A 26938-nucleotide genomic window follows, 5' to 3' on the forward strand; every position below is an offset into this window, starting at 1 on the left:
AAAGCCATCTGTGGATGTCCTCCTTCCCCCTTCTGTCAGCCCCTTGTTCTGGTCCAGTCGATCATGACATTGTCTTTGTGCTAACCTACCCCGTGGCCGGTGAAAAAGTGGCCGTAGACTCCACATTCAGGACTGTTGGGCAACCCAAGGCCATCAGCTCGCGTTCCGTCTGCTCCATTTGTCCTACACTGACATTCCGATGTGAAGGTGTTTCCCCCTTGCGTCCACAGGCAGAGCAGCAGCCTCCGAAGCTGGTCCCTCTGTACCACAGATACGCTCAGTTTCTGGCAGCTTATCTGATTTGCGCCGTAGTCACCTGAAAATGACTGAACTCAGAAGTCTCTCCGTTAGGTGCTCCTCACCCATCAGTCCCCAGGGAACCGTGGTCACTATGTTCCGATTGTAAGAGCTCCCTTTGCTGAGCCCCTTCCACCATGGAGGAAGCTTCCAGTTGGGTGGGTTCTACTGGACTTCAGTCGGCCTTTGACAAACCAGATCTGAGGGAGCCTGTCCGGGATGTGTTTGGAAGGAAGGGCTGCTCAGGACAGGCCCCCCCTCACTGCTTTCTTACGGACTCCACGGCATAGCCCTGGGGCCAGCTACCAGCCTAGCCGCTTACGTACACGTCCTCACATTGTATCAGCTCCAAGAAAGTTGTAACCATTGTAATTCCTGGCAATATTCAGTCCTGTCCTAGCATTATTGTTGTAATGTATGTTTAGGATCCTTTTTCTGAAAAGGGGAGAGGAAGAGAAATAGTCAATGGATTGGTTGTTATACCCTGTTTTCACAAATCCAGCTTTGTTTTTGCAAAAATATGAAATGGTATTATCTTCTGCTTACTTACTATTGTTTATATAACACTTACTCTATTCTCTGCAGTTAGAAAGAAATTGGTAGAGCCCGGCCAGTGTAGCTCAGTGGCTGAGCGTTGACCCAGGCACCAAGAAGTCGCCAGTTCGATTCCCGGTCAGGGCACATGCCCAGGCTGTGTACCTGATCCCCAGGGTGGGGCATGCAGGAGGTGGCCAATTAATGTTCTGTCTCATCGATGTTTCTATCTCTCTCCCTCTCCCTCTAAAAATCAATGAAGAAAAAAAAAAATTAAAGAAAGAAAATGGTAGAGAAAAAGCCAAAGCTCCCTTCTTTGTGCCCTGAAATATCATGAAATAAGGTCTTTTGAAATGTAAATTCTTGGTTGCATTTCTCATGATGACAACAGAAATGATTCAGAGATGCCTAGTCCCCGTCCGAAGAGAACATGGATGATAAGGACAGGAGTGGTCAGTTTCTGGTCCTGAAGAAGGAAGGGCCTGGTGGGAACCACAGAACTATCCAGTTCCTCAGCCTCACCTTCAGTGAGGAAACTACGTCTCTAGAAGTGACTCCTCTCAGGTCAACCAAAAAAAGTGACAGACCTGGGAAAACAGAACAATAACTGGTCAGGTACAAGTTCTCATCTGATCCTAAATCAACCCTCTATCATGATTCTCCCAACTAGAGCAGCAAAATTAAGGATCAGAAAGAATATGGATTAGCTAGAAAATATGTGTTGAGAATTCAGTTCTGCCTAAACTGATCATTTCACCTCCTTCTCAGAATCCAAAGCAAGAGACTCTATTCTCGGCTACAAATGTAGTATATTTAAGATCTAAACTAATATCAAAGAGTAGAACATTGTTACAGGCAGCATGAGAAATGTGATATATGTGATGCAGAGAACATCTGGGTGGATATCTGAATCAATGGTGCTGTAGCAAAGCCACCGACAGCCAGTGGACAGGCAGCCACCTTGGGGACAGAGGCATCAGGAAAAGCCTCTGACGTGGGCAGGAAGGAGGAGCACTTGGCCTTGGAGGGAGAGCGTGTGCGGGTGTGTGCAGAGGCCTCCAAATGTCACTCCTGCTGGAGTGAGTGAGGCAGGAGTGTGGTTAGAGGACAAGTTACCGTGGTAACTCCACAAAGGGATGGGATGAGGGAGCTGAAGGACTGTGGTTTGCTGTCAATGTGTCTTCACACGCCAGTGGGGGTGGACACCAGCCAAGGCAGGCGACCATCTATTGGCAGCGAGGGCCATCTCTGTGGTTCCCTTTTGTGTCCCCTGTGGAAGCAGCAGAGAGTGGGGAACACGCCAGCCTCCCCGCCCCTGAGCCCTGCACAGCACCTAGCAGGGCACCTAGAATATGTTTCTTTTCTCCCTCCCCCACTTTGCCCCCTACACTGAGCCTCTGGAAAGCCTCTTCTGTGCCCGACAGCACTGCCTGCCGCTGGTCCGGCCCCGGGTTACAGAGGGCGCTCCCTGCCCTCCGCGCTGCCCCTGCAGGGCCATGTGGTGCAGGTCCTGGCCTGCTCATCGGCTCCTTCTTCCCCTCCCTGAAGTCTCTGCACCACAGGGTCGGGTTCTGTCCCTCCACGTGGTCAGGAGGAGAGTGTGACCACAGTCCTTTCTGTCATCCCCACTCCACCTTGCTTGCTGTGATGCTGCTTCTGGACTGTGGTCAGCGGATCTGCTGCCCCGGTAAACATGCCCCACATCTTCACGCTCAGGCTCGGCAATGTGTCCCTCCTGCTCAGCCAACACCTCGCCCTTCGGGTGGTGAATCCTGCTCCTCTGGAACACCTCCCTCTGGCATCCTTTTTTAATTTATATTTTTTCTGTTTTGATTTTAGAGAGAGAGGAAGGGAGAGGGAGAGAGGAAGACAGAAACGTGGATGAGAGAGAACATCGATTGGCCACCTCCCATGTGCCCCCCACCGGGGATCCGGCCCACAACCTGGGCATGTGCCCTGACCGGGAATCGAACCGGCAACCTCTTGGTGCATGGGTCCATGCTCAACCACTGGACCACACCGGCCGGGACCTCTGTCATCTTTGAAGGAGCCTTTGGGACCCTCCAGGTTAGGACAGGCTTCTTTGGTACATGACCGTGTACCCCGCTCCGGCATGGCAGTTGTTGGAATGGGAGTTTCTCTCTGCCCTCCGAGAGGGGACCTCCTTGGGAGGACGGCTCAGGGAGAGGGGATTGCTTCCTCCATGGACACGAGCCTGACGCCTGTGTTTCGAGGGCCTGGCTGTCTGGGGAGCCCTCAGACTGGCGGGCCCGATGGGGAGCAGCGTCGGTGCTTGGTTACGGTGGAAGGCGGTGTTTCCGCACAGGTGTGTCGGGAGGGAGTGGGAATCCATCAAGTGTAGCAGCAGGAGGAGCCTTGCAGAAACCCGTCCCCTGGACTTCCCTGGTCCGTTGTTTCGGATTGTCCAGCATGAACTGGTTTGCTGGTCACTCCCAGCTGCTATGAATTATTGTTTCCCTTTTTAAACCCCAAAGCCATTGTGCCCCTTCCCCTTGGTCCACAGTGACATTTACCCCTCACTGTAGCTCGCTGCTTTTGGAATTGTCATGCTCCTGTGAATTCCCTGTGCAGGCATCGCAGACTTGACTTTCCCCGCTAGGATTCCAATGTACATATTATTTGTCATCCTCACCTGAGGGCATTTTCATTGATTTTTTAGAAAGAGAGAGGAAGGGAGAAAGAGAGAAACGCCCACACAGAGGGAGGGAGGGAGAGACAGACAGACAGGCATGATCCGCTGCCTCCCACACGTGCCCAGACCAGGATCCAGCCCATAACCTAGGCATGTGCCCAGACTGGGAATCGAACCTGCAATCTTTTGGTGTATGGGACGACACTCCAACCACCCTGCCACCTGGCCAGGGCAGCTGCTAGTCTGCGTCACGTCACCTGGATTACTGGTCCAGCCAGGGGAACAGAGGGGCTCAGAGACACACGCCCCGGCCCCCAGGAGAAGAGGCCTCACTATGGCTCCATGCAGCTGCCTGCCGCCTCTGCCAGCACGTTCCAGCCCTTTCTCTGCACAGCCCCGAACTCGTACAACTTTGCTGTGACAAATCTGTCACCAGAGGAGGGGAACCTCACCTCAGGAAAAGAAAGTTTCTGCTGCCGCGACCTCTGCAGCAGCACTTGTGACTTGCTTCTCCCAGGAGACAGCCTGCTTCAATTAAGGAGCCAAAGTGAGCTACTTCCATTCTTGAAAGCCCCCAGAAATAAAAAAAAAAGCAAATTAAAACCAGCAAGAAATATCCTGAGCAAGTCGGCTGGTCTTTTAGGTGGTGGTGCCCGCACAGGAGAGGAAGGTGTCAGAGCTGGTGGCTAAAACCAGTGTCTTTCAAGACCCCTAAGCATAGGCCTGTCCCACTGCCGCTGCTGAGACGCAGTAGCTTGTTAGGGCCTGCCTTCTCCCAGGGCACCGTGTCCTTCCCGAACGGATTCTGTCTCATCCTGCAGGTCGGTATGGCAGTGCCCGACTTCCTGCCGGGCACAGTGGGCTCGTGTCCACTCTGGGCAATTTTTTCTGAACAATAGCAGGAGCTTTACCCTTTGGCACATTCATTGACTTCTGGGATCTCACCTCCAGGGGAAGAATCATTGGAGCAATGAGAGCAGACGATGAATGCAAGAATGTGCTGGTGGCGGCTGCTGGGTGACCGGACCCTTAGATGGTGCCGTTGGTCGAAGTTGGTTTGCACACATGGCTGCATGTTTTCAGAAAGATAAGACGACCAGAAACATGCATGGGGCCTAGAGAGGTTTTCCAGGCTGTGAGGTGTTTGGAGCTGAACACTTAGTGTGCGCTGGAACTCAGGGCTGTTCCCGGCAGCCAGCCCCACCACCTGGCCACCTGGGGGCGTTGACTTCAGGCAGCCAGTCAAGTAGGCGCCCCCTGGGAAACCCCTAAGGGCGGGCTGGGCATCCGGGAAAAGGCAGTGTTCAGGCCTTGGACCGAAGGGTTGACATGGATCTTGAAGTGTCTACAGCTATTGAGGCGAGAATGTTGTTTTCCACTCATCTGAATAAGTTTGCTGCATTGTTCAAGGGATCCGTTTGGTGTCTAAAATGGATGGATGACAGGGACAGAAAACAGCACATGGGAGGCTATGGGGTTTGACATACAAATTCCCAGTGGTTTTCATGACGTCACACCTATTCACAATCTATATGCCCCCCTGCTTTCTCCTCGCCCCTCTGGGGTGCTGGCTCCAGCACATGGCTCGGTGGGCACAGGGGCATCTTCCTCTACGTCCTGGTGGCCCTGCTGCAGAAGCATGCTGTAGTCATGTGCAGACAGACGGGGACCGGTTCTCCTCACCTGTGCAGAGAACAATCCCGCCCTCTTCTCTCCGGTTCCGGTCCACGCACACTCAGTATTTCCACAAGTTGTTTCAGCCACCCTCCACTCCCACCGTTCCGAAAACACTCTAAATCAGTTGAAAATCTGGCCACAGTCACTTTGCAGCTTCTAAGTTTGACAAATAACATGAGCATCCAAAAGCTTTTAAATTCTGCCTCATGTCCCTGGCCCTCCCTGCACCGTTAATGCTCAGAAATGTCAAGTTCTCTGTAATTCCCCAGGGATACTATTTTGCTAATTTCTCCAAACTTTGCACACCCATGGGGAGTGTGCTGGAAAGACTGGCTGGGCACACCCCCACGCCTTCTTGCCCACTTCCCCCCAGGAAAGCATTACTGCCTCTGTGAAGCCTTTGCTTGTGCATCTATTTCTTCCAACACTCCTTTGGGAGCGGGTGCCTCTCCGTGCCTTAGCACTTTCCACATTGTGACGAAGTTTTTCCATGGGTATCTCTTTAAAAGTCACCCCTGTGCTTGGCACATGATTGATTTACAATACATATTTATTCAAAGAATGGATGCAATTATTTTTATATCCAGTTCTCTAAAACGCAGTAATTCCCCCCCCCGCCCCAGGTCTGCGGCGGCCCTTGCAGGCAGCACCGTGGCCCTCGGCGCAGTATGGAGACGGTTCCTGTGGGCGTGCAGGAACAAAGCTGACACATTTTTCTTTTAAACTCTTGCAGTGAATGTGGAATGATCCCGAAATTAAGGTCAGCGCCAGGTGGTTGTTTATGTCAGCTTGTCGAGTTGCAGAATAAAAAATGGCTTTTCTATGTTTGGTTTTTACTGTTTTCCAGGGCAATGTCACTTTCTCCTGCTCCGAGCCACAAATCGTTCCCATCACATTTATCAGCTCCAGTGGCAGTTACCTGCACTTGCCCGGCACCCCCAAAATCGATGGGCTCTCTGTGGGCTTCCAGTTTCGAACGTGGAACAAGGATGGCCTGCTTCTGTCCACAGAGCTGTCTCAGGGCTCGGGGACACTGAGGCTGAGCCTGGAGGGCGGGGCCCTGAGGCTGCTGATCCAGAAGGCGACCGAGCGCGCGGCCGAGATCCTCACAGGTACTGTCTGCTCGCAACCCCCGTCATTTCCAATGCGGCCAAGTCCATAAATGTCTTGAGCTTCTGACAGAAACGTGCGGGACCAGCCAAGGGCTGGGGATGAGCCAGAGCTCACAAACTGACTGGTCTGGAGAGCCCGCACCTCACCTGCAGCCCCGCGGGCTGGGCGAGTCCCTCCCACTGTCGCTGGGGAAGCGGAAAGAGCCCCTTTCTAATACCACTGAGCACAGTGGGGACTGTCCAGAGCACTCCGCGGTGTCCACAGACACGGCCCATGTCTCTCGGAATCGTCACCTTCTCGTTTAGAAAAGCTGTTACTTTCCTTGTATAGATGATGAACGAAGCACTGTGGAGGCTGCAGGCTTCCGAGCTCAGGTGGCGGGAGCGATGGCACCACAATGCCATCCCAGTTGGTCTGTAGTCCCCCAATGCCACACGCCCATTGGGCTTCCTACAGGCACCTCATCCTGCGTCAAGTAAAACTTAGTGAGTTTTACAAACTGTTTCTAAATACACACTTTAAATTGCTAGGTAAATACGAGGACATGTGGCATCTGGCTATGATACGATTTTTTACATTGTCCTCAGATAGCTGAAGCTTGGAGAACACCTTCAGAGCAATGCAGTATCAGTTCCAATGTGTAGCAATATGAACAGATCTCCAACAGAAGCAGTACAACGTGCCCCCTTCTCCACGTGCTACCTTAGGAATGTCTGTCTTTCCTAGTCGGCATGCACTTACAGAGGTCAGACCACATGCCCGGCCTGGACTCGGGCTGAGACATGCCGCAGGGCCAACAGGCCCTTGGCCAGCCTCCCTGGACAGGCAGTGTGCGGCGAATCCCCTCCTCCGTGTACCCTGCCAGGCCTCCCACGCCCCTGGGGAGGGTAGAAATGCCTGGGTCGGGAATCAGACGCACGACCCCAAGCACCTCTTCTCCTTACTGTTCTCTGGCCCTGGATAAACTTCTCAGTGTTGTCTGATACATAAATGAGAGTGTGGTGGTTATCTACAGATCTGTAGCAACTGCAGCAGCATCTTGTGATTGTAAACATCTCTTATGCCTCAGTGTCTGAGAGCCAAGCTTCCAGGGCACCTTGGCTGGGTGAGGCTGGCTGAAGCCAGGTCATGTGCAGGCTGCCGTGGTGTCAGGGGTCACCTGGGGCTGGGTCTGCCCCCGAGCTGTGCCCGGCTGCCGGCAGGCCTCAGACCCAGCGACAGGCTTATCCCCTGGGCTGTGCTGAAGACTGCTGCCCAGAGGGAGCGAGCCAGGCGGTGAGACCCCCCGAGATGCAGCCACGGTCCTCCTCCCACCCCATCCTGGGAGCGGCCTCCCATCACTTTCGCCACATTCTGTTCATTAAAAATAAGCCTGGTCTTTGCCTGAGCAAGGGTGTGGGTAGTAGAAGCCACAGATCCCTGGGTACCCTCTTGGAGTCTACCAGTGATATAAGATATAACAGATCCTTACATCACAGGACTGTCATGGCAATTAAATAAGAGAGTGTGCCTAGAACCCTCACCGCAGTGTTGGGAAGCTGTTTAGCACTTTTTTTTTTTCCATACTGACACAAGACTTCCAGCTGGACCCCCCAGAGTCATAAAAGCTAAGTGCATTTGTGCAGTCACAGGACTTTTACACGATTTATAAGATGTCCTGTAATGGAGGTGAGTTAATAACTTAGAAACATAATATTTTTCCTGTGCAGAGTTATAAAAGTTAGACCTCAATTCTTCTTATTTGAAGAAGAAAAATGTAAGCTGGCACTGGGTGATTTCTCTCTAATCGGCGCGGTGTTTGAGCACAGAGTCTTGTAGGCCCCGGGTCAGAAATGCAGTTTTAATACAGCACGAGCCTGGCGGCACCTGGCTCTCAAGCTCCCAGGTGCTGCCTGGGTTATTGCGCACGTGTCGGCCCACTGAAGCGTGCATGCGAGCGCCGGGCTGGCGGGGCTGCCCGGCTGCGAGGGGGGCGGCAGTTACTCCAGGGCTGTCTGTCAAAACCAGAGAGGAGGTCGTCAGTGTGCTATGACCTCCTGAAGTTCGTCTCGGGAGGCTCCTGCTTGAGTCTGTTCTCCATTTTGGAAAATCTGAACTTCTTTCATGTTTCTCTGAAATGGATCAAGGTTTTGTTCCTCCTGGCATTTTTCTACATTAGGGGGAAAAAGACACAAAAGTAAACAAACAAACACAGCTTTCTTTTCCCTTACATTTCTTCTTTTTTTTTTTTTCACCTGAGGACATTTTTCCATTCTTTATTCAGACAGAGTGGGAGGGAGAGAGAGGAAGAGAGAGAGAGAGAAACATCGACGTGAAAGGGACACATCGAGTGGCTGCCACCCGCATAACCCAACCAGGGCCAGAGACAAAATACAACCGAGGTACATGACCTTAGCAGGAACCGAACCCGGGTCTCTCTGGACTGCAGGCCGACACTCTAACCGCTGAGCCAAACTGTCCAGGGCTCCCTTACATTTCTGAGGAAACTTGTTTCCCAGGTACTTGAGATAGTATTGGCTTTATTTATTTATTTTAGAGAAAGAAGAGAGAGGGAGAGAGACATAGAAACATCAATAAGAGAGAACATCAACTGGCCGCCTCCTGCATGCCAATTGGGCCCAAAACCTGGGAATGTGCCCTGACCGGGAATCGAACCAGCGACCTCTTGGTGCATGGGTTGACGCTCAGCCATTGAGCCACACCGGCTGGGCCCACGTTCATGGTCTTTACATTGTATTTTGCTGCCACCCATATTCATGTTTTTATATTGTCAGTTGCTTAAATAATTCCAACATAAAAAAATCCTGCTTTGAATGAAAGACTTACAGCCAAATGCACAGTAGGCTATCAATGAACATAGGCTATTTATGATCAAAAGTTAAGTTTTCCCGAAACAGGTCTGTTACCCGGTGGTTGGATTACTGACAGATCCTTGAGGTTACTGCATTCATACAGATGGAGAAATCGTTCTTTCAGACTGCAGGCAACATTAACTAAGGCTGCTGTGTGCTGCTATGAAGTAAGTCATACACATCTATAGGTCAACACACATATGCACACACACACCTATGCACACACACATACTCACACCCACCGACATGTAGTCAGTGTGTGTGACAGACTCCCTAACGCCCTGTAAATGCTTGGTGTGGATTCCATGGGAAGGGTTCCCCTAAGCACTGAGGATCTGAGCGCCCTGGGGCACTAGCACGATGTCGGCCTCTGTGGCACAGTCTTTCCCACTCCCATCACCCCTGTGTCCTCGCCACAGGGACATCCGGGGCTGCGCAAGAGCAAGGGTACCAGGAGGAGCCCCCTGCATGGGGAGCCTTGCCTGTTCCCCGCTCAGGAATCAGAGCTGCCCTGTAGGCAAACCTTCAACTAATGGCCCCGCATCTGGTTTTCCTACGATGTGCCTCTCAAATCTCCTTCTGTAGCATGTCTCCTTGGGTGCCCTGTGTCATGGGGACTCTGTCTCTCAAGTCTCCACTAGTTCATTGAACAACAGGTACCATTTCTGTTTTTAGTAAAGGAAATGCCTGCTGTTTTAAAGACTCTTTAAAAGATGCTTAAAGTGGCCCACTGGTGTGGCTCAGTGGCTGAGCATCGCACCATGTACTAAGAGGTTGTGGGTTCAATTCCCAGTCGGGGCACATGCCCGGGTTGTGAGCCCAATCCCCAGTGAGGGGCATGCAGGAGGCAGCCAATCAATGTTCTTTCTCACCGATGTTTCTATCTCTGTCTCCCTCTCCCTTCCTTTCTCTCTAAAATCAATAAAGAAAAATAATATTAAAAAAAAAAAAGCTTAGAGTGGAGATTGCTATTATCCAAACTAACCTGAATTACCGAAAAAGCAGGAAATTTGATAAAAGTGAAGGAGGCCGCCTGGTTTGTGTCTGCGGAGAACCAGGGCAGAGTGTTTTTAGTTCGTATAAAACGTTAAGTAAGCTGAAGGAGAAGCTGGCACTACTATAATTATGTGGAAAGTGATCTACATTTGAAGTTATTTTTATGTCTCCGATGGGAAGATGCTGGGAATGAGAACAGCACGAGAGAGGCAGGGGCTCCGTCTCTAAACACAAAAGCCTGCTTTTTCCCACAGCCCTTCTCACAAACGGCGACGCCCTTAGCCCCAGCCGGGCAGCTCAGCGGTTAGAGCTTCGCCCGCAGGCTGAGGGCATGGGTCCCATTCTGGTCTGGGGCAGGTACCAGCGTTCAGATTCGATCCCCAGACCCAGTCAGGGTTGTGCAGGAGGCACAACTGATGTGTCTCTCTCACATAGATGCTTCTCTCTCTCTCCCTCCCTCCCTTCCACTCGCTCTAAAAAAAAAATAAAGAAAAGAAGCCAGCACCCCGCTGAAGCAATCTGGGTCGAGCCTGCCCCTGGCTTAGGGTTCAGACCATGACTGGAGGTGTGCAGAGAGGCGGGAGGGGCTGTGTTCTGTTAGCCTCACTGCCGAAGGAGGGGGTTGGTCTAGACTTGCTGAACTTCCTTCTAGACCTTTCCATGAGTTGCTAAAGGAAAACAGTAGGCCAACCCTGTTCCTTATCTTCGAGAGAACTGTTAACCTGGCGTACAGTAAGTGACCTTAATTAGGGTTACTCAGGGCCAAGCTCCTGCCAAAGGTCAGAGGTCATGTTTTCCAGCTCCCAAAATTGTGACTACTACAGGGTGGGTGCCACAGTTTAAAATCTGCCTTTTGTGTGTGTGTGTGTAACCTTCGTCAAATCACACTAACTCCCCACCCCCGTCTGACTCTGGGGGTTGGTAAGAGGTTACTGGACTGACAGAGGTCCTAGAGCACGTTACGTGGAGAGGAAACAAGGCAGAGTCATAATAAGGGACCTTAGACGAGGCACGTGCGTTCTCACAGGTGAGGGCCGATGTGTTTGTCTCTGAGGGAAGCAGAACCAGCACAATGAGACCGAATGGCGGAGAAACGGCTTCTGGTCCTTCACTGGAGAATATTCTGTTCCGATCTTCCAGCTTCACAACATGCGGCTTTGATACCCTGACGGGCGTCAGTCCCAGGTGGGGTTTTCAGCATTTAGGAATGAGACTCGGCGTAAGTCAGCGCAGCCCGCAAGATGGAACCGAACAGCCCCACACAGACCCTCCCGCAGGCGGCGGGGCACCGCTAATGCTTCTGAGAAGGAGAAAGCAGTCACCGGGCACCGAACAGAGTTCCTAGGCCAAAGAAACACCACTAGCCAAGACCGGGAACCAGCAAGATGCCACGGGAAAGGTCCCAGCTGAGGCACCTGGCTGATCGAGGAGATCAGCTCAGCTCAGCCCATTCAATTCCTAGCAGGAACAAGCAATCGCGTTTGAAAACTCATCCTATTTCCTCAAACACTATAATTTCTCAGTATTGCTGTAGTTCTTTGAATAGTAAGAATTAGAGAAGTCTATCCAAAAATAGCAATTAAACAGTTTGTTCCAGGCAGTCGTTAATGTTCTGTGCCCAGTAGGCGACTTGTTCTTTCCCTAGCTGGAGAGGGGTTGAAACCCTAAGCACATAACACTAGTCAGCAGCCTAAAGGGTATTTATCTGATGGCTGTTGGGTTTCAGTAAATAAATCATTCTACAGCTGTGGTCACATGGTCCCACTTATCTCTCAGAATTTGTCTCAACTTTTTTCTCTCAAGAACCCTACCCATAGCAGGCCAGCGGCCCTGTTACCCAGTCTTCGGGAGCTCTTTGTTTGGAGCATTGAACCGAAGTATGTGTGTATATGTAAGTACTAGTTTGCTAACTGCCATGCTAAACAGTTCAGACCAGGTGATTTAGAAATCTATTTTCTCACAGCTTTTGAGCCTGGAATTCCAAGACCAAGTTGTCAGGAGGGTTGAGTTCTGAGGGCTCTCTCCTGGCTTGGGGAGGACCGTCTCCTTCCTGTGTCTTCACAGGGTCTTCCCTCTGTGCCCATCTGTTTCCGCATATTCTCTTGTGAGGAAGCCAAGCATATTGGATATGGGTCCATTCATACAATCTCATTTTACCTTAATTACCTCTTAAAGGTCTTGGCTCCAAATGCATGCAGTTCTCTGGTGCTGGGGGTCCGTCTATGGTGCTGGGGGTCCGTCTCTGGTGCTGGGGATCCGTTTCTGGTGCTGGGGGTTTGTCTCTGGTGCTGGAGGTCCATCTCTGGTGCTGGGGGTCCATCTCTGGTCCTGGGGGTCCGTCTCTGGTGCTGGGGGTCCATCTCTGGTGTTGGGGTCTGTCTCTGGTCCTAGGGGTCCATCTCTGGTGCTGGGGAATCCATCTATGGTGCTGGGGGTCCATCTCTGGTGCTGGGGGTCCATCTCTGGTCCTGGGGGTCCATCTCTGGTGCTGGGGGTCCATCTCTGGTGCTGGGGGTCCATCTCTGGTCCTGGGGGTCCATCTCTGGTGCTGGGGGTCCAGATGTCAGCATAGAGGCGGGCACAGCCCAGCCCATAACAATGCTTAGTAATCATCTGTCGATGTGATTGGTGTTCAGTGCCCCTCTCACCATGAGGGTGCACAGATCCGTGGGAATGAGAACACTGTCTGCCTCGATAGACACGCTGGCCCGAGGCCTAATGCAGCACCAGCTTATACAGGTCTCCAGTAGCTCTTTACCGCATTGTGAGCTGCTGTCGGAATGAATTACCTAGTAGAACTGACCTCCAAAACATTCTAAAAGATAACATTTTAACAGTGAAAAAAGAATGAATAGTGATCTGTAACAAGCGCTCGTGTTATAATTCAGTGCTGCAGAACTGCCGAACCAAGCCATGAGCTGTCCAGGAGTGTTAATTAGAAAATGGCCCGCAGAGCTCCCAGAGCTGGGGGGCTAGCAGAGCTGCAGCTCCAGGGAGAGAAGCATCAACCTGATTAATACTAGTGGCCAGATGGCTTTAGTCTAAAGCCCTGCGATTATAGAGCTGCTCCCCAAATACAGCCCCTTTGCATACAAGCCATTTGTATCTAGACACCATCTGCACGTCAGGTAAACAATGATAACTTTGTGAACTTCATCCTCTGCGTCAATTAAATTGTCATTGATGCCTCTGTGCGTCAGCTGAGACCACGTGGATGAGAGATCCCGCGGCGAGGCTGGATGTGAGGCAACCGCGAGGCTAGGGCCGTCACCGACAACTGTCCAGCGAGGACAGTCTGAGCGTCCGAAGATGGGAGTGTAACGTACTCCGTTAGCGGGAAACTGAGAGAAGCAGGTGCTGAGCTTCAAGATATCGAGCAAAGACTGGGAAGGTCTACCCAAGTGGTGACGTCCTGGGAATCTTCCACCTCCCCAGGTCTGCGTCCTGGCGAAGGAAGCATTTGATCTCACTTACGCTTTGCTCTTCACCACTCAATGCAAAGACAAGCCAAAGGCTCTAGATCGCTATCATTATGGCAGAATGATCCGACAGACACATCCGCAATCACCTCCTTTGATCTCGATAGTTTCCACTTTGATAATCCTCTCATCTAATTCACGTAGCCGCCATTAACGCAGGAGGTTGTTGAGTGTCCACTTTGTGCTGGGGACGGAGGCTGGCCTGCAGGGGCTCCTGTGCACTGTTGGGAGGGGCAGCAGGTGGGCCTTCATAATGAGATAGGACACCTGTCAGGATACTGGGGGAGCTCCCAGGGGAGGTACCAGCATGGGTGGGAAAGCGGAGGCTTCTTAGGAGTGAGAAACACATAACTTGCTTTTCAAACATGAGTAGAATTTGGCCAAACAGAGAAGAACTGACAGGTGCCCTCCAGTTAGAGGAGAGACATAGGAGGAGACCCAGAAGGGCAAGAACCCACAGATGGCTGAAGATACCTGGGTCACAGACGGCACGGCCGGCAGATGAAAGACGCAGCAGTTTTTGTCAGGGCTCCAGTCTGGGCTGTGTCCTTAAGGGTGTCCAGAACTCTGCCTCTGGGGTTGAGCTACATTTTAATCACCTGGGTGTCTGAGCTGAGCACCTCATCCCCTTCACCACCAACACAGAGAGGTCTCATGTCCTGTCTGACGCCAGTGGACGCAGACCCAGCTGCTTTGCTCTTATGTGCTGACCAAGGGTGTTGAGGACCTGGGTTACCTTGACGTCTGAGCCGGATCCTAGGACGTGGAGAGGGTTGTCTGGATTTACGTCCGTGCTGCGGCAGGCTCTGCTGACGCTTCGCTTCAGCATCACGCGCGCTGGGAGAGGCGGTGCGCCCGCTGACCCTGGGTTGGCCACCAAATCACGCTCCGACCCCAGGAACTCACAGTCGCACCGGGGAGATAGGACTGGCAGAAGTGAGCTGTTAACGACTACTACAAGGCAGCAAATGATATGAACTAAGTGTATAGATCAATAGCAGATGTTACGGGAATGTTGCAGGAGGAATCACTATGTCCTGTTCTGGTCAAGGACAGTCCTCTTCTTTCATTGAATGGTTTATTAACTTTCTTTCTAATTTTTTTTATTGGTTTTAGAGAGAGAGGAAAGGAGAGAGAGAGATAGAGAGAGATAAAAACATCAATGAGCGAGAACATGGACTGGCTGCCTCCTGCATGCCCCCCTAGGGATCAGACCCACAGCCTGGGCATGTGCCCTGACTGGTGACCTCTTGGTGCATGCGTCCCTGCTCAACCACTGCGCCACACCTTTATTAACGTATTCATTCAGTCTTTCAGCACTTTTTATATGCCTTTGACTGTGCTAGGTGACTGTTCTAGAAAATTATATATACATATATATATATGCTTTCTGTTCTTGGGGAAAGGAGCGCCGGGGAGAGGCTGGGCGTTGGGCCAGGGAGAGGAGGCTGGGCGATGGGCCAGGGAGAGGAGGCTGGACTGAGGAAAGCTAGGAGCCCCGGAGGTGCAGGGGCAGGGAGCGGAAGCGGCAGCCAGCCCCGAGCGTTGGACTGGAGAAGGTCGTGCACACTGGCCTCTCCCGAGGAATGCATTTGTGTAGCGTATTGGGACGGGATTCAGAGTGCAGGGCTTGGCTGCAGAAGGCACGGATTGTCGGAGAAGCGGCGTGAGCATCCTTCTCGGGGCCGGGGCCCACGGAGGGATATCTGCTGTGAGGATGGCAATAGCTGCTCTTAGTTCAATCTAACAAGGCGGCCTGAAGCCCGACGAGGCTGGGAAGAGGGGAGCCGTCACGGAAATCCACAGCTGCACGGATAAGGGATACAATAAAAGTTAGAGAGAGAATGGAAGAAATAGGTGAATTCTATTTAATATACTTAGGAAAGGGTTAAAAGAATGTTACTAATTTATGGACTAGTGGTTTCCAAGAGTAACAGAACTCGTTATCTAAATTATAGCATAATGGTACTAGTAATTGTAATATGCTCTTTTATGACGCAGTTGACATTTTCAGACTGCCTTATTCAATTATTTATATAACCCCACTTAGTTCTCTCAAAAATTGAAACTACCTTTGAACTAGGAAGTAAAGGTCGGCTTGACGGGTTATGGGAAAAGCAGGTGCCTTGGGTTTTCCACAGAAGACAAAGCCTAGAAACTGTACAGTTAAGCGGGGCAAACAAGCCTGTCTCTACTTCACAGATGAGAAAGCAGATATAGAGAGATTAAGAAATGTGTCTCTATTGCCAGAAATTATAAGTGGCAGAGCTAACAGGTGAATAATGTCATCGAAGAAATGTGTGTCAAGTTATTTCCAGGGCTGGAAGTAGACTCTTCAAGGCCTCTGCTCCGGCCTGGGCTGTAGCTTTGTGTGTCCATGTGTCATTCAGTGATGGATGCTGAGAGGTCCTGGGACAGCCATTCAATGCCCAAGGTTCTGTCTTCAACCACAAAGAAAGACATTGAAACAAGGTGAAGGTTGAAATGCAAAGATCTGTTAGGAATTTGACTGAAAAAGAGAGACAGAGACACAGAGAGAGACAGAGACACAGAGAGAGACAGAGACACAGAGAGAGACAGAGACACAGAGAGAGACAGAGACACAGAGAGAGACAGTGCCAAGGCTCTGCAACCTCCAGTGGGTTCCTTTAACCCACTGGTTCCAAACCCAGGGGCGTCCTTCATCCCCACCCGTCCCAACCTCCCCTTATCCCACCCCCACTCAGGGAGCTTTGGTGATGTCTGGCGGCATTTTCAGTGCTGAGGATGGGGACCTGCTATTAGCATTGAGTGAGTCAAGGATTCTGCAAAACAGTGCATGCCTCTTGGGACACCCTACGACCACCAAAAATGATCAGGTCCCAAATACCCAGTGCTGATGTTAGGAAACTCCGCTTTTAGGGAAAACCTTACTCCAATAAGATAGTTTAGGGCTTTCGGATGTCACTTAACCTCTCTGAGTCTCAGTTTCCTCAAACGTGAATGTAAATTGTTGTAAAGTTCTCATTACAAAAAGTATAAAAAAGGCAAATGTTCCATAATATCATTTATCTAATAAATTAAATCAAAGCAATACAATTGGCTAGAATTCCAAGTCAGACCCAAGTAGACTTTCTGAGAAACACCCTTGAACCTTACTAAAGTTCTTCTTAGAATCTAGGAGATCCACAAAAGGGAAAGACTGGGATTTGAACACAGTTGGCTGTCAGAATATAAAAGGGCTGACCACTTTGCAAACCTCTGGCAGTTGTTAGATGGTCGAGGATGGAGTAGACATGTGGATCCGCAGTGCACTCCAGGTGCACACTGAAGAGAACTGGACACAGGTCCATGCAGAAATGTTGACACAAATGCTCACAGCAGCATTGGTCATAGACCTTCCAAGTGGAAAGAGCCCAAATGCTCATCAACTGGTGAATGGATAAACAAACGCGCCATATCCATACAATAGAATGTCATTCAGCCATACACATGTACTCACACAGGCTTCAACATAGATGAACCCTGAAAACATTATGCTAAGCAGAAGAAGCCAGTCACAAAAGGAAACGTAATGTATGATTTCATTTAAATGAAATCTCCAGAATAGGCAAATCCACAGAGACAGAAATTAGATTAGTGGTTGATTAGTGGAGGTGGGGGATGCTGGCTCTGTGGCTTAGCATTTCTTTTTGAGGATTATAAAATGTTTTAAAATGAATCCCTGCAATGATTGCCTAACTCTGAAAATTATTACACTGTACATTTAAAATAATGGGTTGTATGGTATGTGAATTTTATGTCAATGAGGCTATTCCAAAAATAGAAAGAGAAAGAGAGAGAGAGAGAAAGAGAAAGGAAGAAAGGGAGGAAGGGAGGATGAATTTGGCAGCAGAAAGTAGAACTTTGCGGAGGTTCCTGGAGCAGGAACTTTGCAGAGGTAATTGCACATCTCAGGATCCCTGGAGAAGGGCAGTGTTAGCTTTGGGGTGTGGAGACAGCCAGGAGCTCCGCCCGGGTGCCTGGCACCTCCCTCTGAATTGTGGCTCAGCCTCCAAGTTGTCATATGACCCTGGATGGCTTCCGTGACTTTCTCTTTTAGCTTCTCTAACCTGAGGGCAATACGGCTTTCTCCCCAGGATTATTGTGAGAATTAGAAACTATGTATTTAAGTACTTGGCACATTGCAGATGCTCAGTATTGGTAGTGCGTACTATTAGCTACGGTTAACTCTTGGGCTGTGTTTCTAGAGCTCACATGTAGTTCAGTGGCAGCAATGAAAACGTGCTTGATTTAATTTTAGTCTTGGTTTTGTTCTTGAGCAAGCACAGAGCAGCCTGCTTACCCCATCCATAAGGGAGCTTGTCTATGCATCCTTGGAGGGATTCGGGGGCCTGGGACCTTCTGCTTTGTCCAGTGAGAGCAAGAAAGTGGAGAAGAGGGAAACTTTCGTTCCTAGCTTTATCTCAGTTCAGTCTGTCAGTTCTTAAAAGGAATTTTAAACGTTGTACATTTTTTACAGAAACTTTGAAAATTCTAGTAGTCTGTATAAGGACAGAAAAAAAAAAATCTGTGATTCTATCATTCAGTGTTATTCCAGTATTTTTATTTGTAGTAATGTTTAACAAAATGTGAATTACATTATCTATGCTATTAGCCAGAGGTTCTCACTTATCAGATATTAGCATTCTTAGACATTATGATTTTGAATGACTATACTGTATTCCATAACATTGAATATACCATATTTGATTTGACTGATCTATTATTATTAGAAATATTGGCAGTTGTAAAATGTTGCTATTATCAACAATGATGTCATGAATTATCTTCACCATAAATCTTGGCTATAGCTTTGTTATTATTTTAGGATTAGTTCTTTAGAATAAGATTCACGGGAAATGATGTATGACATTTTGGGGTTTTTGACACGTATTGGTATATTGCCTTCCCGAAAGAATGTAGAAACCTCTGCTACCAGCAACGTGACAAATTTCCTGCTTGTCTATTTATCCACAAACTTTGAGTATAATCAGCTTTTTTTCTTTGCCAATCTGGGAGATGGCAAATAATATTTGACAGCACTTTAAACCTTAAAAACGTTATTTTTGCCATCATCTAATAGTCTTTTCAGAAGCCAAGTCCCAGCGTTTAAGCTGCAGCTCCTAAACCCTGTGAATGCCCCACAAACACCTTCTCTTCTTGCCGGAGGCTGTGCTCCAGGACGTGTGCCTGGCCTCCGGGGCACTGCTTCCTGTTCTCGAGCTGAAAACTTCGATTTTTCTTTTTTTCTAGAGACATTTATAAGATAGTGATTTTGGGAGAAAAGCTACCAGATAAAATTGATTTTTCCTCATTTGCGAACAATTAATAGCACTTAAACCTGGACCTTCAAAAGAGTGTTCTTAAAAACTAAACTTGACTTGTATGAGCACTCTATATATTTTGGAAATTAACCCCTTATCGGATGTATCATTGGCAACTGTGTTCCCCCATATAGTGGGTTCCCTTTCCATTTTGATATTTGTTTCTTTCACTGTGCAGAAGCTTTTCAGTTTGATGTAGTTCCATGTGTTCATTTTTTCCTTTGTTTCTGTTGCCTTAGGTGATGTATCAATGAAATTTCTGCTGCGTATGATGTCTGAAATTTTGTTGCCTACATTTTATTCTAGGATTTTTATGGATTCACGAGTCACATTTAAATCTTTTATCCATTTTGAGTATATTCCTGTGTATGGTGTAAGTTGGTGCTCTAATTTTATTTATTTTTTTAATGTAGCTGTCCAATTTTCTCAACACTATTAAAGAGGCTATTTTGACTCCACTGTATGCTCTTGCCACCTTTGTCAAATATTAACTGAGTATATTGTCTTAGGTCAATTTCTGGGTTCTCTATTTTGTTTTGTTGATCTATCTGCCTGTTCTTGTGCCAGTACCAGGCTGTTTTGATTACAGTGGCTTTGTAGTATTACCTGCTGTCTGGTAATGTGATCCCTCCTACTTTGTTCTTCTTTTTCAAGATTGCTATGGCTATTCGGGGTTTTTTTCCGGCTCCATATAAACTTTTGGAGTATTTGTTCTAGTTCTGTGAAGTATATCATTGGTATTTTGATGGGGATTGCACTGAATCAATATATAGTTTTGGGTAGTAGGACATTTTAATGATGTTAGTTCTTCCAAACCATGAACAAAGTATATGCTTCCACTTTTTTATAACTTCCTCTATTTCTTTTTTCAATGACCTGTAGTTTTCTTTGAAGAGATCCTTTACTTCTTTGGTTAAGTTCATTCCTAGGTATCATTTTTTTTTTTTGCCACAATGGCAAATGGAATTGTTTTTTTTAGTTTCTCTTTCTGTGAGTTCATTGTTGGTGTATAGGAATGCCATCAATTTCTTGACATTAATTTTGTATCCTGCTACTTTGTCAAATTCACTTATTAAGTCTAATAAATTTTTGATGGAGTCTTTAGGGTTTTCCATGTATAATATCATGTCATCTGCAAATAATAACAGTTTCACTTCCTCCTTTCCAATTTGGATCCCTTTTATTTTTTCCTCTTTTCTAATTGTTGTGGCTAAGACTTCCAATACTATGTTAAATAAGTGTGGCGAAAATGGACGTCCCTGTCTTGTACCCATTCTTAATGGACTCATACAACTCAACAAAAGGAAGACAAAGAACCCAATTAAAAAATGGGCTGAGGACCTAAAGAGACACCTATCCAAACAGGACATACAAATGACCAAGAGACATATAAAAAAATGCTCAAGGTCACTAATCATCAGAGAGATGCTAATTAAAACAACTATGAGGTATCACCTCACACCTGTCAGAATGACCGCCATGAACAAATCATCAAACAACAAGTGTTGGCAAGGGTGTGGAGAAAAGGGGACTCTAGTACACTGCTGGTGGGAATGCAGACTGGTGCAGCTACTATAGAAAACACTATGGTGTTTCCTAAAAAAATTAAAAATTGAATTGCCATTTCACCCAGAGATCTCACTTCTAGGAATATACCCTAAGAAGCCTGAAACACCAATCAGAAAGAATATATGTACCCCCATGTTCATAGCAGCACTATTTACAATTGCTAAGATCTGGGAACAGCCCAAGTGTCCATCAGTAGACGAATGGATAAAAAAGCTATGGTGCATGTACACAATGGAATACTATGCAGCTGTAAGAAAGAGAGATCTCTTATCCTTTGAGACGACATGGAGGGACCTGCAGAGTATTATCCTAAGTGAAACAAGCCAAGCAGAGAAAGACAAATATCACATGATCTCACTTATTTTTGGAATATAATGAATTAAACAAACTGATGAACAAAATAGACCCAGAGACATAGAAGTGGGGTACAGCTGACATTCCTCAGAAGGGGGAGGGGGGAAGGGATAAACCACAGAACTTATATGCACATATGCATAACGAATGAACATAGACAAGAAAACTGGGGATGGGGTGGGAGGGGATAGGGAGGAGGGTGTCAATGGGGGGGAACATCTGTAACAAAAATAACTTAATAAAAATAAAAATAAAAAAACTAAACTGGAGCCCGGCCGGTGTGTCTCTTTGGTTCAGCATCAACCTATGTACCAAGAGGTCACCAGTTCAATTCCCGGTTGGGACACAGGCCCAGGTTGTGGGCCGATCCCGAGTGGGGGGCAGGCAGGAGGCAACCAATCAATATTCTCTCTCATCAATGTTTCTATCTCTCTCTCCCTCTCCCTTGCAAATCTCTCTCTAAAACTCAATCAATAAATAAAAAATTTTTAAAAACTAAACGTATTATTTAGGGACATTAACAGAATGAATCGGAAAGAAGCACCCCGTAAAAAGCAGGGTTTTAGAGGGAAAATGCCACTTTGCCTTGGAGCCCACTTCCCGGCCAGTCCTCCAGGCTGGTCTGTTTCTCTTCCCTGGTCTCTTTCCTTCCTTGTCTGAAAGCTCTAATGGAGTAGTTCTTAATCACAGGTGCACAACTGAATCTCTGAGGAGCTTTGAAATTTCTGAGGCCAGGGGCCCACCCCAAAGTCTGCGTCAATTAGCCGGTTCGGGGCCCAGGGCCTGTCTTTTCAGAAGCTCCCCAGGGGATCCTGTCTGTGGCCAGAAGCCGGAACTCCTATGCTAATCAACTCCTCTAAAGAGCTGAGATTCCGCACAGGCTGCCCCTGCAGGGACTGCAAACCAGGTGGGCCCCCGAGATCAAATCAGATGAAAAAACAGACCAAAGAGAAAAAAAGGAAAAAGAAAGAAGCAATGAAGCAAAACCTCATTAAGTGATGATTTTAAAGATAAACATGGAAGGTGAGGGAGTTCTGATCAAGACGGCAGGGTAGGTAAGTGCAGGGCTCACCTCCTCCCACAACCACATCAAACGACAACTAAGCTGCAGAACAGCTGTCATTCCAGACCGAGCTGAACAGAAGTCCTGAAACTAGGGATATAAAGAAAAAACCACCTTGAGACCGGTAGGAGGGGCAAACACAAGTAATAGGCTTATCTCACATACATCTGTGATGGTTAAAAATTGGGAGGGTCATTTCGGCTGTGGGAGGTCTCCCCTGAGGAGCAAGGGGTTCCAGCCCCACATCAGGCCCCCAGTCCAGGGTTCCAGTGCCAGGAAGAAAATCCCTATCACTTCTGGCTGTAAAACAAGCAGGAAGTGAGGCTGAGGTTTCTGGAGCCCCAGGCAGCTCCTCTTAAAGGGCCCAAGCACCAACTTACTTAGACTCGCTTCCTCTGGGCTCCATCATGGGGGCAGCAGCTTGAAAGGCACCAGAGACAGACAGGGAGGAATTGACTTCCTGGCATCAGGACATGGGCTGGTGGGCAGCTTTTACCAGACAGAAGTGCTAATGAAGGCCATTGTGTTTTTCTCTGAGTCCTCCCCTGATAGAGCCTGCAGGCAGGAAACCTATCTAAATCTCCAAGGACCTGGCTAACATTGTTTGCCCCACCCTGGTGATTCCCTAGACCTTTCGCCACTCAACTTAAGGGCTCACCTAAGCTGTTTTCAGTGGCTTCACCTTATGAATGGCCTATCCTGACTCAAGCTTCAGATGTTTCCAGAATCTTTCAAACAAGCAGCGTCTGGCCTCAGCATACCCCTCGCCTCTCACTAAGTGGCCCAGGGCGGGTAGTAGTGGTAAACGGCCTTGGTTTGCAATTTGGCTTCTAACAACCTCCAAGTCCAGCATAAATAGCAGCCCTCTACAGATTGCTTTTTTTTTTTTTTTTTTAAATATGTTTTTATTGATTTTTTAGAGAGAGAAAGAGAGAGAGAGAAACATGGATATGAGAGAGGTACATCGATTGGCTGCCTCCTGCACATCCCCTACTGGGGATTGAACTTGCAACCTGGGCATGTACCCTGACCAGGAATTGAACTGGAACCTCTCAGTTCATGGGACAATGCTCAATCCACTGAGCCACACCAGCTGGGCTGCAGATTGCTTTTTAGCTCATGTTGGGTGGCTTCAGGCAGAACACAGGCAGTAGCTGACCTTGATCTGCACCTCCTAGGAGGACCCAGAGCCGGCATACACAGTGGACATTTTTAGATCATATGGAAGAAACACCCAACCACTTCCACAAGCAACATGCCCAAGGGGCACTGGAACCCCACTAAAGTATGTCCTGCTCAGTGAGGTGATCCTCCACTGTGCTCAAAGCCAGTCCTTGAAGCCAACTGTTCTGAGGGTAGATCCCTCCCACTGATGTGTCAACAGCAATCAAGGCTCAACTACAACAGGATGGTGTACACAACCCACTGTGTCAGTGGGGGGAGGTATGCTTGGAATGCTTAGCTGGGGTAATTGGGAAGGCTGTAACACTGGACCCTACAAGACACGTACTACACAGGACCACTCTATCAAGCCCAAGAAACATAACAGTTTTACCTAATACATAGAAACAAACACAGGGTGGCAGCCAAAATGAGGAAACAAAGAAATATGTCCCAGATAAAAACAGAACAAAACTCCAGAAAAAGAACTAAACAAAATGGAGACAAGCAGTCTACTAGAGGCAGAGTTCAAAACACTGGTTGTAAGGATACTCAAGGAATATAGGGGAAGAGTAGATGACTTAGTGAGAACTTCAACAAAGAGATAGGTAACAAAAAATAGAACTAGAAAACATAAAAGAGACCCAGTCAGAAATGAATAATACATTAGCTGAAATGAAGACTACATAAGGAATCAGCAATGGAGTAGATGAAGTAGAGGATCAAACCATTGATTTGGAAGATAAGGAAGCAGAAAACACCAATCATAATAGCAAAAAGAAAAAAGAATAAAAAAAGTGAGGGTCGTTTGAAGAGCCTCTGGGACCTTCAAGTGTGCCAACATGCACAGCATGGAGGTGCAGAAGCGGAAGAGCGAGCGCATGGGATTGAAAGCCTATGTGAAAAAATAATGACAAAGAAATTTTCTTAATCTGGTGAAGAAACTAGACACACAAGTCCAAGAAGCCCAGAGAGCCCCAAACAAGATGAACCCAAAGAGGCCCACACTAGGACACATCCTAATTAAAATGCCTAAAGTTACAGACAAAAATAGGATCTTAAAAGGAGCAAGAGAAAAGCATTAGTTACTTACAAGGGAGCTCCCATAAGACTGCCAGTTGGTTTTTCAACAGAAACATTTCAGGCCAGAAGACATTGACAAGAAATATTCAAAGTAATGAAAAGAAAGGACCTACAACCAAGATTACTCTACTCAGCCAAGCTGTCATTTAGAATTGAAGGACAGATAAAGAACTACCCAGACAAGAAGAAACTGAAGGATTTCATTACCACCAACCAGTATTACGTGAAATGTTCAAGGGTCTTTTTTAAGAAGAATAAAATAATATAAAAAACAAGGGTACTAAAATGGTAATAAATATCTATACATATCTATAGACAATATAATCTTTAAACAAAAATGAAATAAATGAACAAGTCAAACAGAAACAGACTCATAGATACAGAGAACATTTTGATGGTTGCCAGATGGAAGGTGGGTTGGGGAGATGGTTGAAACGGGATGGGATTAAGATGTGCTAATTGGTAGTTACAGAATAGTCACAGGGATGTAATGTACAGCACAGCGAATAGATTCAATAACATTATGATAAACACGTATGGTGTCGGATACTAGATTTATAGAGATGATCTCTGAGTAAGGTATATAATGTGTTATCACTGGGGTGTACACCGGAAACTAATATAATATTGTGTGTCAACTGTAATTAAAAAATAAAAAATAATTTAAAGTAAAAAAAGAGAGAGAGAGGGAGAACTGGATAGTGATGTGGGAAGGAGAAGAGAGCCAGAGTGGGACGGCCACCTGGTGCTCTGGCCTGCCAGCTCACGGAGCAGGTTCTGCTCTTCGGCTGTTTCCATCTGTAGGGTAATTAGAGAATGTATCTCCAATTAGACAGACACTTCCTGTGACCTCTGTGTGCACTTTCTTCCCTACTGTGCCTGATGCCAGCAGGGCGCTGGGCCCCTTGGGACTATTTACACACTATTTGTTGAACTCTTTACTGACTCCCAGCCTGAAGAGTCGATAGTCTGCAAAAGCAGTCTTATATGTTATCCAGATGTACTATGCAAATGAAGCTAAAATGTGAAGACCTGAAGCTGGCTACGTCCTCTAATATCCCTGAGAATTAAAATGTGTATCCCCAGGAAATACCAGACAGAGCCTCTATCTCATTAGAGGGATCCCTATGGTTAGGACCTAAGCTCTGGCCTTTAGGAGAAGGTGGGTGGCCAGGATGAGCAGCCTCTGAGTTCTCCCCTTTACCCCCCAAGTATTTGGGTCTGTGGGAAAGACTGGCTGCTAGGGAGCTGGCTGCAAACACAGGAGGGCCTTCTATCTGGGCTGTTCTGAGCAGGTGGGGCATGCTGCCCATTACCATGGAGGTGAGCCTGCAGCCTTGTCCCATGCTCTCCCTGAGCTGCTTCGAGAGACACCCGAAGGCTGGGCACAAGCACGCCAGTAGCTGTTCTGAGGAGCCCTGCAGACCTCTGCTCTGATTTTGCAAGTATTCCTCCCCGATGGTTTCTCGGGGATGCTCGAGGAAGCTCTACCATGTCTTACCTCTCTACCTCCAGGAGCAGCTCTTAATCCACCCCTTACTGTCCATTTGCACTGTTGTTGCCTTGGCTAAGACCTCATCATCCGGCCTCCTGGGGTTGTGTAAGCAGTAAGTCTCACCAGTGCTGCGTCCAGCCCTGTCCCCTCTCAGCTCCTATCATCCACCACCAGAGCCTCTGCATGTGCACCTCCAGCCAGTCACGCCCACGCCGAAGCCACTCATGGTCTGTCATGGCCACAGCAGTGATTTTCATTCCTGGCTCCATATTAGAATCACCAGGGGTTAGGGGCTTTTTGAAAATGCAGATGCCTAGGGCTCTATCCTCAGAGATTCTGATAGAGCTGGCTTGGGTATAGCACCCAGCAGAATCTTGTGTGGAAGGGCATCGTGGAAACGCCTTTCCTAGCCGGGCACCCGAGGACCCTGGGTGGGGCTCCTCCTCTCACCTGCCTTCCTGTGCTCTCTCTCGCGTCTCCCTGGGCCATTGCTTCTTTGGGCTCTGGCCCCTGGAATTCTTGCTCTCAGAGCAGCAAACTCTTGCTCATTTTTCGAAGCACCCCTAAACTGTTGCCACCTCTCTTGTGAAGCCTTTTCAGGATCCTCACACACAGTTGGTTAGGTATTTCTTCTTTCTTCACTGCCCCACATTGACTGTTCCCCAGAACTGCACGTGTTCACTGTCTACCCCACCAGCCCAGAGCACTCAAAGGACAGGGCTCTTATCCACTTTGCATACGTCTCTTCCCTTAACGACAGCCTGCCCCAGGAGAGACCATGTGATGTCCGTGTCCACACTCGGTGCAGTGCCCGTCTTGTAGCGGCTGTTCTGTCCCTTTGTTTTGACAAACACTGCTTCCTTATGCTACGCTATTCACTGTTTACAATGTGCTGCTGGGCTAACTTGTGTAGTTCTCACGAGAGCCTCTACGTGTAACCATTGTCCCCATTTGCAGGAGAGGAAACTGAGGCACAGTAGATGAAGACTACCACCACACAGCGGGATAGGATACATGTCCAATGAGCAAAGGCATGTGTGGCCCTCTGCTCTTGTCACAGACACATCGTTGTGACGGGGATCATTACAGGACTGTTTTCTTCCCTTTTGTAGCAACAAAGCCATCACAGATGACAGACTTTTGGAGGAAATAACTAATACCCTCATGGCTAATTTCGAGCACAGTTTCCTCTGGAAGGTCAGCCAGCCATATATTGTGCACCCAAGATATCTGAGCCCAAAGAACAAGGGAGACATGAAATTTTAAT

At 48.1% G+C, this 26938-nt stretch overlaps 1 protein-coding gene across 2 annotated transcripts in view; it reads left to right on the forward strand.

The window, feature by feature from the left end:
- The window catches only part of CNTNAP5 (contactin associated protein family member 5), an 883849-nt gene that overhangs the window by 455749 nt on the left and 401162 nt on the right, over positions 1-26938 (forward strand). For both annotated transcript variants that reach the window (XM_036254192.1, XM_036254193.1), the window contains exon 8: positions 6009-6273. In XM_036254192.1, coding sequence (XP_036110085.1) covers positions 6009-6273 — 265 coding nt within the window. The remainder of the gene's footprint in view (positions 1-6008; positions 6274-26938) is intronic.

Source organism: Molossus molossus, unplaced genomic scaffold (assembly GCF_014108415.1).
Source record: "Molossus molossus isolate mMolMol1 unplaced genomic scaffold, mMolMol1.p scaffold_m16_p_11, whole genome shotgun sequence".
Classification (NCBI taxonomy): Eukaryota; Metazoa; Chordata; class Mammalia; order Chiroptera; family Molossidae; genus Molossus; species Molossus molossus.